The sequence below is a fragment of the Orcinus orca genome, chromosome 3 (genome assembly GCF_937001465.1).
Source record: "Orcinus orca chromosome 3, mOrcOrc1.1, whole genome shotgun sequence".
In the NCBI taxonomy this organism is placed as follows: Eukaryota; Metazoa; Chordata; class Mammalia; order Artiodactyla; family Delphinidae; genus Orcinus; species Orcinus orca.
The window spans coordinates 84,830,444-84,845,902 of NC_064561.1; the positions used below are offsets into that span (position 1 = coordinate 84,830,444).

General features: G+C 38.3%; 1 protein-coding gene across 7 annotated transcripts in view; it reads right to left on the minus strand.

Annotated features, from left to right (window-relative positions):
- LOC101269456 (zinc finger protein 474-like) overlaps window positions 1-15,459 on the minus strand; it is a 166,837-nt gene that overhangs the window by 67,861 nt on the left and 83,517 nt on the right. For all 7 annotated transcript variants that reach the window (XR_004482135.2, XM_033423733.2, XM_033423734.2 and 4 more), the window contains one exon: window positions 2,173-2,353. Coding sequence is in view for 6 of the 7 variants with exons in the window: in XM_033423733.2 (XP_033279624.1) it covers window positions 2,173-2,353 (181 nt within the window). In the remaining variant the exon portion in view is untranslated. The remainder of the gene's footprint in view (window positions 1-2,172; window positions 2,354-15,459) is intronic.

The window sequence follows — 15,459 nt, forward strand, 5'->3', positions numbered from 1 at the left end:
AGGAAGTGTCACTTTCCATGCAGGATATGAATGTGTGTATATATATATATATATATATATATATATATATATATATTTTTTTTTTTTTTGGTGGTACACGGGCCTCTCACTGTCGTGGCCTCTCCCATTGTGGAGCACAGGCTCCGGACGCGCAGGCTCAACGGCCATGGCTCACGGGCCCAGCCGCTCCACGGCATGTGGGATCTTCCCAGACCGGGGCACGAACCCGTGTCCCCTGCATCGGCAGGCGGACTCTCAACCACTGTGCCACCAGGGAAGCCCTGAATGTATATTTTGAGTGCTTTAAAAGCAGTTTAAAAAGGAATGGCACTGACTTTCTCCTTACTCATATGAGTTTTAATATGGACTCAAAAATTCCAGAGTATTCACTGATTCTCAGTTGAAGATGATTCATCACATTTCTAAAAGTTTTAGGGCTTGTACTTTGGATCTGGAGGAAGGGCTATTTGAGTCCTATGACTACAGTAAGTCCACGGGATGGAAATGTTCATGAGAATTCTCTTTGCCTAGAGAGGAAGGGCAACTTCGGAAATAACAAAAGCATAGAGCCAAGAGAAAAATTGCAGAAAGTGCAATTATAAGGATCTGCCTTTTCCATCTGTAGCCAATAACAGAATGGCGAACACTCCAGGGCTTCCAAACCAGTCGTTTCTCTCACCTCTTCTAGAATTGTGATAAGCATGCTCAAGCAGAGAAAGTGATAAATATCAGAAGTGAAGGAAATAGATTTTTGACACCAAATGAGAAATGATGGGAAGACAGTCTCAAAGAGGTGAACAATTTCTTTGTGTGCAAATATTCTAATTTCAGTAGATGGATATTTTCATCTTGAGCTCTTTTCCCACCTTTTTCATGCAGAGTCTTCCTTTAGGCAAGGACTGTGAATAGTTGGGTTCTAGCAGCCTTTAGAACTTTATCATGACAATCTAGATTCCACTCTGTGGGTTGTTAAAAAAAAGTCTCTTTGGGTCACGTCTCTAGCAAGAGTACTTTGGGCTAAGTGATACTAAATGACCTCCAAGGTACCTATGGTTACATAAAGAAAATCAATTAATTGAATGATTCTCTTAAAACCAAGAATAGTTTTCCTTTGAGGGGAATCAGGAGATCAACTGAGAAAATGACAATGGCAGATGATGAGCAAGTCTGAGCTTGTATGGCAAACACACTCTCTGAACTACTTCTTTCTCACCCTAAATGAGTCAGTATAAGGCTCTGTAATGCGACCACACATGGCAGTTTATGAAGTTCCAGTGTCAGCCTGTGCAGTGTTTTACAAAGTATTCATTGCAAAATTTTTAAAATCTGGACATTTCATATAGAAGTCTAGATTTCCAGTTTCTTTTGTATTATTGAAAGGTACATCACAGTAAATTTAAGGCTAAATTTCTTAAGTGTAACACCAGCTGGAACTGGATAGCAGCTGTCTCCTTTAGAAAGGCAGTGTTGGGCTTCCCTGGTGGCGCAATGGTTGAGAGTCCGCCTGCCGATGCAGGGGACACGGGTTCGTGCCCTGGTCCGGGAAGATCCCACATGCCGCGGAGCGGCTGGGCCCGTGAGCCATGGCCGCTGAGCCTGCGCATCCGGAGCCTGTGCTCCGCAACGGGAGAGGCCACAACAGTGAGAGGGCCACGTACCGCAAAAAAAAAAAAAAAAAAGAAAGGCAGTGCTCTCCCACTCATAGTCTCCACCTTCCCTTTTTCCACACACGGACAAATTTATTCAATTGTGTATCCTGACTAGCAGACCCTATAAGCATTTCACTTTGGTACCCCCACTCTTTGAACACTAAAACACATTCATATTTGAAAACATGTTTCCAGATGTCCCCAAAGGTTTTTTAAGCTACAAAGTTTTAAAGATTTGTGTTTGATAATATATGAAAGCAACTTTTGGGAAATATAGCAAATACCAGTGAGTCCCTCTCCTTGTACAGTTTGCCAGGGTATAGTATCTTTATGTCTCAGCATCTGAAGACAACACTTTGGTCAGGTATTCTGGAACTGTTTTTTCTATTTGGCTGTAGCCAAGACAGTAAATGTTGCTGATTTCAGTTACCTGAACAAGTAATAAAAGAATACCTCTACTCTTTTAAGTTTAGAGGGAAAAGTCTTCCCTTATACACTCAAGTCTTTTTTTCCAAAAACTTACCAGTAATGGTCCCGACTTCTGGCTTTTTCGGTTCTGGTCTCCTTAGCTCTTTAGGCAACAAGTTGTTTTCATTATGCCATTTTTTCAGACATTGTGGCTCATGGATGACAATTGATTTTGTTCCATATTCACGACCACAAATGTAGCAAACAACTGTTGGTGGATGCCTTATCATTGTTGGCTGCAAGTAATACAAAATATCTGTTAGATAAAGTTCAGGTTTGGAAATTATACTTTTAAATTATAATACATTTAAATTAGCTAGAAAAATCAGTAAATTTTTAAAAGAGTCTAACCATTCTGGTGAGTTTAACCTTTCTGGCAGTTAAGAGAATAAACTATACTACCTGGGTGATTGAGGTGGGGGGTAAGGATGTTGGTTTGGGAGGAGGACAGGAAATGAAGAAGAGCTAACCAGAATTTTACATATTGGTACTTTATAAAAGTTATTTTCTCATTGAATAAATAGTGATTGATTGTCTTCTGACTTTTCTCCATGCTGGGAGAATACAAAGATAAATCAGGTATGAATCATCCTCTCAGTACATCAATATGACTGAGGAATAAAGTAATTAATGTCCTAACTGGCACAGAGAGAGTTTTTAACAGACACTGTTGTGCTCTCTCGCATTCCTTCATGTATAAAATTTCTGCTGCACCTGCGAGTCTGTGCCTTTTTTGATCTGCAGTAGACTCCGCTTATAGGCAGGACAACTAATCAATTACACTTGGGAGTTGGTGGATAAAGACCCAGCTTGCTCACTTAGGCTGTTTCCATACAGTGCTCCAGAAGTCCCCAGTGGGACTGTATCACAGTTACTCATTAACACACTATGTAGACTTCCTTCTTTTCCCTGTCTCTCCTCCCACTACTTTTATTGGGGTTCCTGAGATCACCTCCCCCCAGACTACTTGAACTCAAATCCTTTTCTTAACGTTTGTTTCTGGGAGAACCAAATCTAAGGAAGAGTTAAGGATATAACCCTTCTGTCTAGGATATAGAACATTACAAGAAACATTTTTCCCACCTAAACAATGAGAACAAATCAGATAGCCTGCAGAAACATAATTTTTGAGCCTATTAGATACTCAAAGTTGCAAGGTAAACTAATGAACTAAAAGGACTGCCTCAGTTTGAGGGTGGATCAGCAGAAACAACAGAACAACTCCCACCCTCCAACTTTACATGAATTAGAAACAACATTTGTCTGCCACAGAGATAAGGGCAGGACAGCTGAGTGTGAACCATTCAGAGGTGCAGCATACAGGTCCTGTCTATAGAAACTTTCCCACCCACTGGGTCTTGCACCTAGTAATAGAGGGTGACAGTCCAACACTGGAGAGAGTCAGGAGCATTGAGATCAACGCTTACCAATTCAGGAACATAGGGCTTGCCTAAATGTGACGGTAAAGCTGGAGAATTAGGCCATGTGCTAGTCCCAGATAAGAGCAGTATACTGCTGGGGAGGCTTGGGAGCACTAAGAGGGAACCCCCCTCTGTTGCAGGCATGTAGAGTCCACAGGAGTCTAAAGGTGTAGTAGAAGAACCAGGAGGAGACCTTTGGCTCCAGGCCTTACACTAAGTACAAAGCACGGGCAGTTTACCATGGAGGAATTTAAAGCCTATAATGCATTGAACATAACTAAAAATGACATATCTGAGAAGCTCAGAGAAATCCGAGCAAGATGAACAAAAAAACAGAACTAGATATGTACTAGTAAAACTGCTAAGAACCAAAGATAAGCTTGAAAGCTCTCAAACAGAAACAATACATACAAGGGAATAAGGAAACGATAAGAATTTCAGGTGACTTCTCATCAGAAAAAAAAAAAATGAAGAACAGGAAACAAGAGAATGACATTTTAAAAATGCTTAAAGGGAAAAATTATCAAGTCATTTCAAAATTCCATAGTCAGTAAGAATACCTTTCAAAAATGAAGGTGAAATAAAGACTTTTTTTTTTTTGGCTGCACCGTGTGGCATGCATGCAGAACTTCCCTGACCAGGGATCCAACCCATGCCCCTTGCAGTGGAAGCACAGAGTCTTAACCACTGGACCACCAGGGAAGTCCTAAAGATGTCTTTATCTAGACAAAAGGTGAAAGAATTTCCTCAGCAGAGTTGATTTACAAGAAATGTTAAAAGACATTATAAATGCTGTAGGAAAATATCAGCTAGAAATCTGGTTCTGCAAGAAGGAATGGAAAAACACTATAAAATGCAAATAGGTCAATAAATTAAAACACTCTTTTAAAAAATGTTTCTAATTTTTGTACATATATATGACAAAATCACTTTAGACCATGGGCTCTTTAAAGAAAAATAATAACAAAAGAAAATGGAGTTTATATTCTCTAATGTGTAAAGTTATAGTAAACAAGAGCATAAATTGTAGGGACGAAAAACTGGAAATAGATTGTCATAGAATTCTTATATTTTTCTTGAAGTAATTTTTAAACATAGAATGTGATATGCTATGTTTTAGCCTCTATAATAACCGCTAAAGTACAAAGTCATGCCAAGAGGAATAACTAAAAAGTCAATGAGAAGAGAGAATAATTTTTAAAAATTGATGAGTTAACCGTCCTCCAAAGAAATATAGGAAAAGAGGAACAGAGGATTAAAAGAAAAGGCAAGGAGAGGACCTTCAAGATGGTGGAGGAGTATGACATGGGGATCACCTTCCTCCCCACAAATACATCAAAAATACATCTACATGTGGAACAACTCCTACAGAACACCTACTGAATGCTGGCAGAAGAAATCAGACTTCCCAAAAGGCAAGAAGCTCCCTACGTATATGGCTGTGTGGCTGACAGGGTCTTGGTACTCTGGCCAGGTGTCAGGCCTGAGCCTCTGAGGTGGGGAAGCCAAGTTCAGGACATTGTTCCACCAGAGACCTCCCAACCCCAAGTAATATCAAAGGGCAAAAACTCTTCCAGAGATCTCCATCTCAACACTAAGACCCAGCTCCACTCAACGACCAGCAAGCTACAGTGCTAGACAGTCTATGCCAGACAACTAGCAAGACAGGAACACAAACCCACCCATTAGCAGAGAGGCTGCCTAAAATCATAATAAGTTCACAGACAGCCTAAAACACACCACCAGACATGGTCTTGCCCACTAGAAAGACAAGATCCAGCCTCATCCACCAGAACACATGCACCAGTTCCCACCACCAGGAAGCCTACAAAACCCACTGAACCAACCTTATCCCCTGAGAGCAGACACCAAAAACAACGGGAACTACGAACCTATAGCATGTGAAAATAAGACCCCGAACACAGTAAGCTAAGCAAAAAGAGAAGACAGAGAAACACACAGCAGATGAAGGAGCAAGATAAAAACCCACCAGACCTAACAAATGAAGAGGAAATGGGCAATTTACCTGAAAAAGAATTCAGAGTAATGATAGTAAGGATGAGCCAAAATCTTGGAAATAGAATAGAGAAAATGCACGTTTAACAAGGACCTAGAAGAACTAAAGAGCAAACAAACAATGATGAACAACACAATAAATGGAATTTAAAATTCTCTAGAAGGAATCAATAGCAGAATAACTGAGGCAGAAGAACGGATAAGTGACCTGGAAGATAAAATAGTGGAAATAACTACAACAGAGCAGAATAAAGAAAAAAGAATGAAAAGAATTGAGGACAGTTTCAGTGACATCTGGGACAACATTAAACACACAAGCATTTGAATTATAGGGGTCCCAGAAGGAGAGAAAAAGAAAGGGATGAGAAAATATTTGAAGAGACTATAGTTGAAAACTTCCCTAATAGGGGAAAGGAAATAGTCAGTCAAGTCCAGGAAGCACAGTGTCCCATCCAGGATAAATCCAAGGAGAAACACACCAAGACACATATTAATCAAGCTATCAAAAATTAAATACAAAGAAAAAATATTAAAAACAGCAAGGGAAAAACAACAAATAACATACAAGGGAATCCCCATAAGGTTAACAGCTGATCTTTCAGCAGAAACTCTGCAAGCCAGAAGGGAGTGGCAGGATATATTTAAAGTGATGAAAGGGAAAAATTTACAACCAAGGTGACTCTACCAAGCAAGGATCTCATTCAGATTCGACGGAGAAATTAAAACCTTTACAGAGAAGCAAAAGTTAAGAGAATTCAGCACCACCAAACCAGCTTTACAACAAATGCTAAAGGATCTTCTCTAGGCAGGAAACACAAGAGAAGGAAAAGACCTACAAAAACAAACCCAAAACAATTAAGAAAACGGTAACAGGAACATACATTTGGATAATTACCTTAAGTGCAAATGAATTAAATGCTCCAACCAAAAGACACAGACTGGATGAATGGATACAAGAAGAAGACCAGTATATATGCTGTCTACAAGAGACCCACTTCAGACCTAGGGACACATACAGACTGAAAGTGAGGGGATAGAAAAAGATATTCCATGCAAATGGAAATCAAAGGAAAGCTGAAGTAGCAATTCTCATATCAGACAAAATAGACTTTAAAATAAAGACTATTACAAGAGACAAAGAAGGACACTACATAATGATCAAGGGATCAATCCAAGAAGATATAACAATTGTAAATATTTATGCACCCAACATAGGAGCACCTCCATATGTAAGGCAAATGCTAATGGCCATAAAAGGGGAAATCAACAATAACACAATCATAGTAGGGGACTTTTAACACCCCACTTTCACCAATGGACAGATCATCCAAAATGAAAATAAATAAGGAAACACAAGCTTCAAATGATATATTAACAAGATGGGTTTAATTGATAGTTATAGGACATTCCATTAAAAAACAACAGAATACACTTTCTTCTCAAGTTGTCATGGAACATTCTCCAGGATAGATCATACCTTGGGTCACAAATCAAGCCTTAGTAAATTTTTTTTTTTTTTGCAGTACACGGGCCTCTCACTGTTGTGGCCTCTCCCATTGCAGAGCACAGGCTCCGGACGCACAGGCTCAGTGGCCATGGATCACGGGCCTAGCCACTGCGGCATGTGGGATCTTCCTGGACTGGGGCACAAACCCGTGTCCCCTGCATCGGCAGGCGGACTCTCAACCACTGCGCCACCAGGGAAGCCCAAACCTTGGTAAATTTAAGAACACTGAAACTGTAACAAGTATCTTTTCTGACCACAGTGCTATGAGACTAGATATCAATTAAAGGAAAAAAAAAACTGTAAAAAATACAAACACATGGAGGCTAACCAATACACTAATAAATAACAAGAGATCACTGAAGAAATTAAAGAGGAAATAAAAAAATACCTACAAACAAATGACAATGAAAACACAATGGCTCAAAACTTAGGATGGGATGCAGCAAAAGCAGTTCTAAGAGGGAAGTTTATAGCAATACAATCCCACCTCAAGAAACAAGAAACATCTCAAATAAACAACCTAACCTTACACCTAAAGCAATTAGAGAAAGAAGAACAAAAGAACCCCAAAGTTAGCAGAAGGAAAGAAATCATAAAGATCAGATCAGAAATAAATGAAAAAGAAATGAAGGAATGATAGCAAAGATCAATAAAACTAAAAGCTGGTTTTTGAGGACATAAAAAAATACTGATAAACCATTAGCCAGGCTCACTGAGAAAAAAAGGGAAAAGACTTAAATCAATAGAATTAGAACTGAAAAAGGAGAAGCAACAACTGTCAGTGCAGAAATACAAAGGTTCATGAGAGATAACTACAAGCAACTGTATGCCAATAAAATGGAAAACCTGGAATAAATGGACAAATTCTTAGAAATGCACAACCTTCCGAGCCTGATCCAGGAAGAAATAGAAAATACAAACAGACCAATCACAAGCATTGAAATTGAAACTGTGGTTAAAACTCTTCCAACAAACAAAAGCCCAGGACCAGATGGCTTCACAGGCAACTTTTATCAAACATTTAGAGAAGAGGTAACACCTATCTTTCTCAAATTCTTCCAAAAGTTTGGAGGAACATTCCCAAACTCATTCTACGAGGCCACCTTCACCCTGATACCAAACCAGACAAAGATGTCACAAAAAATGAAAACTACAGGCCAATATCACTGATGAACATAGATGCAAAAATCCTAAAAAAATACTAGCAAACAAAATCCAACAGACATTAAAAGGATCATACACCATGATCAAGTGGGGTTTATCCCAGGAATGCAAGGATTCTTCAATATATGCAAATCAATAAGTGTGATACACCATATTGACAAACAGAAGAATAGAAAGGATAAGATCATCTCAATAGATGCAGAAAAAGTGTTCAACAAAATTCAACACCCATTTATGATAAAAACTCTCCAGAAAGTAGGCGTAGAGGAAACTTACCTCAACATAATAAAGGCCATATATGACAAACCCACAGCCAACATTGTTCTCAATGGTGAAAAACTGAAACCATTTTCCCTGAGATCAGGAAAAAGACAAGGTTACCTACCCTCACCAGTATTATTCCACATAGATTTGGAACTTTTAGCGAGAGCAATCAGAGAAGAAAAAGAAATAAAAGGAATCCAAATCGGCAAAGAAGAAGTAAAGCTGTCACTATTTGCAGATGACATGATACTATACACAGAGAATCCTGAAGATGCTACCTGAAAACTACTAGAGCTAATCAGTGAAGTTGGTAAAGTAACAGGACACAGAATTAATGCACAGAAATCTCTTGCATTCCTATACACTATTTGAACGAGAAATTAAGGAAACACTCCCATTTACCATTGCAACAAAAGGAATAAAATACCTAGGAAAAAACCTACCTAAGGAGACAAAAGACCTGCATGCAGAAAACTATAAGACACTGATGAAAGAAATTAGAGATGATACAAACAGATAGAGAGATATACCATGTTCTTGGACTGGAAGAATCAACATTGTGAAAATGACTCTACTACCCAAAGCAATCTACAGATTCAACACAATCCCTATCAAATTACCAATGGCATTTTTCACAGAACTAGAACAAAAAATTTCACAATTTGTATGGAAACACAAAAGACCCCGAATAACCATGCAATCTTGAGAAAGAAAAACTGAGCTGGAGGAATCAGGCTCCCTGACTTCAGACTATAATTCAAAGCTACAATAATCATGACAGTATAGTACTGGCACAAAAACAGAAATATCAATCAGTGGAACAGGATATAAAGCCCAGAGATCAACCATGCACATATGGTCACCTTATCTTTGATAAAGGCAAGAATATACAATGGAGAAAAGAAAGTCTCTTCGATAAGTGGTGCTGGGAAAACTGGACAGCTACATGTAAGAGAATGAAATTAGAACACTCCCTAACACCATACACAAAAATAAACTTAAAATGGATTAAAGACCTAAGTGTAAGGCCAGATACTATAAAACTCTTAGAGGAAAACATAGGCAGAACACTCTATGGCATAAATCACAGCAAGATCCATTTTGACCCACGTCCTAGAGAAATGGGAATAAAAATAAAAATAAATAAATGGGACCTAATGAAACTTAAAAGCTTTGGAACAGCAAAGGAAACCATAAGCAAGACAAAAGACAACCCTTAGAATGGGAGAAAATATTTGCTAATGAAGCAACTGACAAAGGATTAATCTACAAAATATACAAGCAGCACATGCAGCTCAATACCAAAAATACAAACAATCCAATGCAAAAATGGGCAGAAGACCTAAACAGACATTTCTCCAAAGAAGATATACAGATTGCCAACAAACACATGAAAGGATGCTCAACATCACTAATCATTAGAGAAATGCAAATCAAAACTACAACGCGGTATCACCTCACACCGGTCATAATGGCCATCATCAAAAAATCTACAAACAATAAATCCTGGAGAGGGTGTGGAGAAAAGGGAACCCTCTTGCACTGTTGGTGGGAATGTAAATTGATATAGCTGCTATGGAGAACAGTATGGAGGTTCCTTAAAAACCTAAAAATACAACTACCATATGACCCAGCAATCCCACTAGCGGGCATATTCCCTGAAAAAACCATAATTCAAAAAGCATCATGTACCATAATGTTCATTACAGCTCTATTTACAATAGCCAGGACATGGAAGCAACCTAAGTGTCCACTGACAGATGCATGGATAAAGAAGATGTTTATATATCTTATATAAACATATATACAATGGAATATTGTATATATATTCAATATTCCATATATACAATGGAATATTACTCAGCCATAAAAAGAAACAAAATTGAGTTATTTGTATTGAAGTAGATGGACCTAGAGTCTGTCATACAGAGTGAAGTAAGTCAGAAGGAGAAAAACAAATACTATATGCTAACACATATATATGGAATGTAAAAAAAAAAAAAAAAAGATAAAAAAAGGTTCTGAAGAACCTAGGGGACAGGACAGGAATAAAGACGCAGATGTAGAGAATGGACTTGAGGACACGGGGAGGGGGAAGGGTGATCTGGAATAAAGTGAGAGAGTGGCATATATACACTACCAAATGTAAAATAGATAGCTAGTGGGAAGCGGCCACATAGCATAGGGAGGTCAGCTCAGTGCTTTCTGTTCACCTAGAGGGGTGGGATAGGGAGGGTGGGAGGGAGGGAGACGCAAGAGGGAGTGTATATGGGGATATATGTATATGTATAGCTGACTAACTTTGTTATACGGCAGAAACTAACACACCATTGTAAAGCAATTATACTCCAATAAAAATGTTAGAAAAATAAAACCCCACAATGAGGTACCACACCTTACACCATTAAAAATGGCCATCATTAAAAAGTCTACAAATAACAAATGCTGAAGAGGGTGTGGAGAATAGGAACCCTCCTACCCTGTTGGTGGGAATGTAAATTGGTGCAGCCACTATGGAGAACAGTATGGAGGTTCCTCAAAAAACTAAAAATATAGTTGCCATATAATCCAGTAATCCCACTCCTCATCGTATATCCAGAAAAAAACCTCCATAATTTGAAAAGATACATGCACCCCTATGTTCATAACAGCACTATTTTCAATAGCCAAGACACAGAAACTATCTTAATGTTCATCAACAGAAGAATGGATAAAGAAGATGTGGTATATATATATATATATATATATATATATATATATACACACACACACATGCACGTGTGCGCGCATGCACACACACACACACACACACAATGGAATATTACTCAGCCATAAAGAAGAATGAAATAATGCCATTTGCAGCAACATGGATGGACCTAGATATTATTGTAGTAAGCAAAGTAAGTCAGAAAGAGAAAGACAAATACCATATGATATCAATTATATGTGGAATCTAAAATACAACACAAATGACCTTATCTACAAAACAGAAACAGACTCACAGACACAGAGAACAGACTTGTGTTTGCCATGGGGGAGAGGGAGTAGAGGAGGGAAGGGTTGGGAGTTTGGGATTAGCAGATGTAAATTATTATATATAAGATGGATAAACAACAAGGTCCTGCTGTATAACACACTATATTCAGTATCCTTTGATAAACCATAGTGGAAAAGGATATGAAAAATAATATATATATGTATAACTAAATCACTTTGCTATACAGCAGACATTAACACATTATAAATCAACTATACTTCAATACAATTTTAAAAAATAAAATAAAAATAAAACTGAAAAATATTTAAAAAATTAAAATAAGAAAAATAAAGGCAGGAGGAATAAGTATGATTAAAACACCAAGGTGGTAGACTTTATTCTATGTATATTTATAACTGGGGTAAATATAAATGGACCAAAGAACACAATTAAAAGGCATGGATTGACAGACTAGATAAAAAAAAAAAAAGCAAGACCCAATTATATGTTGCTTATAAGAAACATTTTATGAACATAAAGATAGAAACTGATTACAAGTAAAAGGAAGGGAAAAAATTCATATAAACATGAAGCCAAAGAAAATAGTATGGCTATATTATTAAAATCTAATTAAATTCAGAGGTTGGAAATGTTTCTTCCAGTTGTGAAGATCAGGGAAAGCTTTAAGGAGGTAGCATTAGAAGAATGGGTAAAATTTAGACCACAAGGGCTGGGAAGGATGGAGAAAGATTTTGGAGGCTGAGCAAAGACAGCATGAGCAAAGCCCCATGGACAGAAATCTGAAGGTTAGTACAGAGAATAGCAAATAATTCAGTTTGCCTGATGCTCAGTGTAGCACTGAGAACTAGAATCAAATAGGTAGGTGGTGGCCATGCTGTGAACAACCATGAATACCAGGCTAAGATCTAGATTTTGTTTTGTAAGTGATAGGAAGCTGTTAGGCAGGGAAATAACCTATAAGTTCACTGCAGGAAAGTCTGTTTGGCTGTATATAAAAGGAGTAGCAGGGCAGCGTATCTTTGAGAGCTTGAGCATTCATGGCTCTGGGGGGTAAGTAAATCATGGGTCCAAGAGAACACCAATGTTTTATTCTAAATAAGAGGGAAGATGGTGATGTCACTTTCAGAAAGGGAGAAATCTGGAAAGACAGGTTGGGGAAGGAGAAAAAAGGGATTCTGTTCTGGACCTGTTGAGTTTGATGTATTAGTGGAGTTTAAACACAAATTAGTCCAGGCAAAATAAGAAACAGAGGCCTGTAATTCAGGATTAGTGGAATTCAGAACTGTTTGCACAGAAAAGAGGTTTAAAACCATAAAAATTCTAGAAGAGGCATATATAGAGAGTGTATGGAGAAAAATTCCCAGGAGAATATCTACAATAAGGAGATCGAGCAAGGGAAATTGCAGTCTAAAAAGATAAAGGTTCAAGTTTGAAGTTAAAGAAACTTGGGCATGGAGAAAAAGACTCCCTTCAGAATTCTGGAAACACTTCTGGTTCCAGAAAGTTGGTGTCATCAACTCTGTCAAATGCTACAGAGAGTAATGGGTGGCTGAGGAAGGCAGGTAGATCTGGTTACCAGTAGGTTATAAGCCAGTGACGTTGGATAGTTTAGTTCCAAAGGAGTGAAAAGAATAAAAACTAAATTGTTAGGAGTTAAAGATTAGGTCAATAAGAAGAGGAATACACTTTCCAAAAGTCTGCAGAAAGAAAATTTGAGAGATAAGTAGAGTTAAGAAAGATTTGTTTTTTTGCTGTTTTGGGGATAGGAGTGTTTGGGATGGAGATTAAGAAACTGTAGGCCTGGGAATTCCCGGGCAGTCCAGTGGTTAGGACTCTGAGCCTCCACTGCCGAGGGCCTGGGTTCAATCCCTGGCTGGGGAACTAAGATAAGAGAAAAGGGATAATCAATAGAAAAAGGTCTCTGAGGAGGCAAGAGAAGATTGGGTCAAGGGTGTAACTGGAAATGGGAAGGGGAAAAGGAAGAAAAATAAAACAGGTGGAGTTAGAGAAAGATTACTGTAGAGAAGCGAGGCGCTAGTGAAGCTAACATAAAATGAATTTAGTCTTCTAAGTATGAGGCAAAATGATCTTTAGAGAATGAAGAGATTCTGATTCTGGGAAATAGAATAGTGAAAAATACTGGGATTAAGCACTGTGGGAAACAGTGATTCAATTAGGGAAGAATACTCACAGAATAATGGAAAAGGCCCAGTTAAGTTGAGCTGCAAGAAATTGCAGTGGAATTAAATGACCTTTTTCAATATTTCTGAAGTAGCACTGGGGTGGCATGAAAGCAGAACCAAATTAAGTTGGTCGTGTGGTCTCCACTGGGGAAATAAAACATGGTGAAATGTGTGCATGTTTTAGAATCAGCTTGCTTTTAACTAACTCTTAGGGGTTACATCTGCAGTGGAAAAAGCACAGGAAAAGATCAAAATCAGAAGGAAACAGTTTTATGATTTCTGCATGCCTGAGCAGAAATAACAGATTCTAGATGAGTAAATCCACAATTAATGCAGACCAAGCAAAATGGAAAGTGGAGTTACTTCCGGGATGAGCCAAGTCTTTAAAAAAGCACATTGTTTGAGGAAAAATATTTTTATTCTATTTTTCTATACTGACCTATGTCAATATACTACCTTAATCAAAATAATGAAATAGTTCTTTATCCTTCCTTCTTATTAGCCATGTAGCAATGTCTAACACTTGAAAAGTGACTTTATAAATATTTAGGGAATTCAAGACCTAAGAGAAAGAGTAAAGCAGAAGTAATAATCTTCAAAGTATCCAAAAGTTCCTTCTTATTTTTATATGTTTATTTACTTGAAAGATTAATTAGATGCAGGTTTTTGAAGTTTGAAAAAAGAACTTATTCTTTTTACTTTGAGAATAATAAATTTCTTAAAACTCCATATGGAAAGTATGAGCCAAATGTAGTATTTAACCAAGCGTGTAAGCAAAATAATTGGTATGGGTCATAAATGAAGACATTTCATGTCACATTGTCATAAGGCTTCTTCTGGAAGGAAAAATTAGAAGAAAATAGGCAGACACAGAGGCTAGAAGACAGGCACAAAATAACTTACAGGGACGTGGGAGAAAATTAATACCATAAAAAGGCTAAGATATTCTATATTATATTTTCCAAAGCCTGCCCCATGCTCTATATTTGTGGGTGAACTGCAGCTGAACTTGCAATATACTCCATATTCTTAGGTTTTGAGCATCTCGCTCCTAAGCCACGCTCTAGGGAAGTGTAAGCAACCCAGACACACAGCTGAAGAGAAAAATGCATCCCCATGGGTCTGAACAGAGATAAGAGAACCTCTTTTATTGTACATTAATTTCACAACTGTCAGTCTGAAACTTCCAGAGAAAGTTGAACAATCTCCAACTTGTGGTTACGGCCACTGCCAAGGTTTTACTCTTTAGCATTTTCAGTGTTTTCAGATGGAAGTGGATGAGTGGGGGATGGAGAGGAGGAACAGGAAGAAGAGACCATGTTCCAGGTGGAAAGGGTAGACGGCCGCTTCTTGGCTAGTGTGCTACTGGGACTCACATAACTGAGCAAGGCGGGTGGCGGAAGGTGTGCCCAGGGGGCTTGTCTACACGGGGCCTGCCAGGGCAAGCCAACTCCAGGAAGTGTAATCAAAGGAGGGCAAAGAGGAAGCCAGTCAGTCTAAAGTTTCTGCAAAGCAAAGGATTAGATCAACAGTTTTGATCTACATAAGCACTACATAAGCACTATTTCTGATGTGAACTGTTTTAGGGGGGCAGCTAAATGCCCCTACACAGCAAGTTTATTAGGGCTCATCACATTTTGCCCTTGTTCTTTCAGTTTCCTGGGAAAGTCTGTTTAGGTTGGATGTAGCCAGAGGCACTTGAACACTTCAGGGGAAGTTTTCATATGTGTATATTTCTTTCAAGTTGAATCCACTAACTTTCATATGTTTTCAATCATTTTTCTGGCCA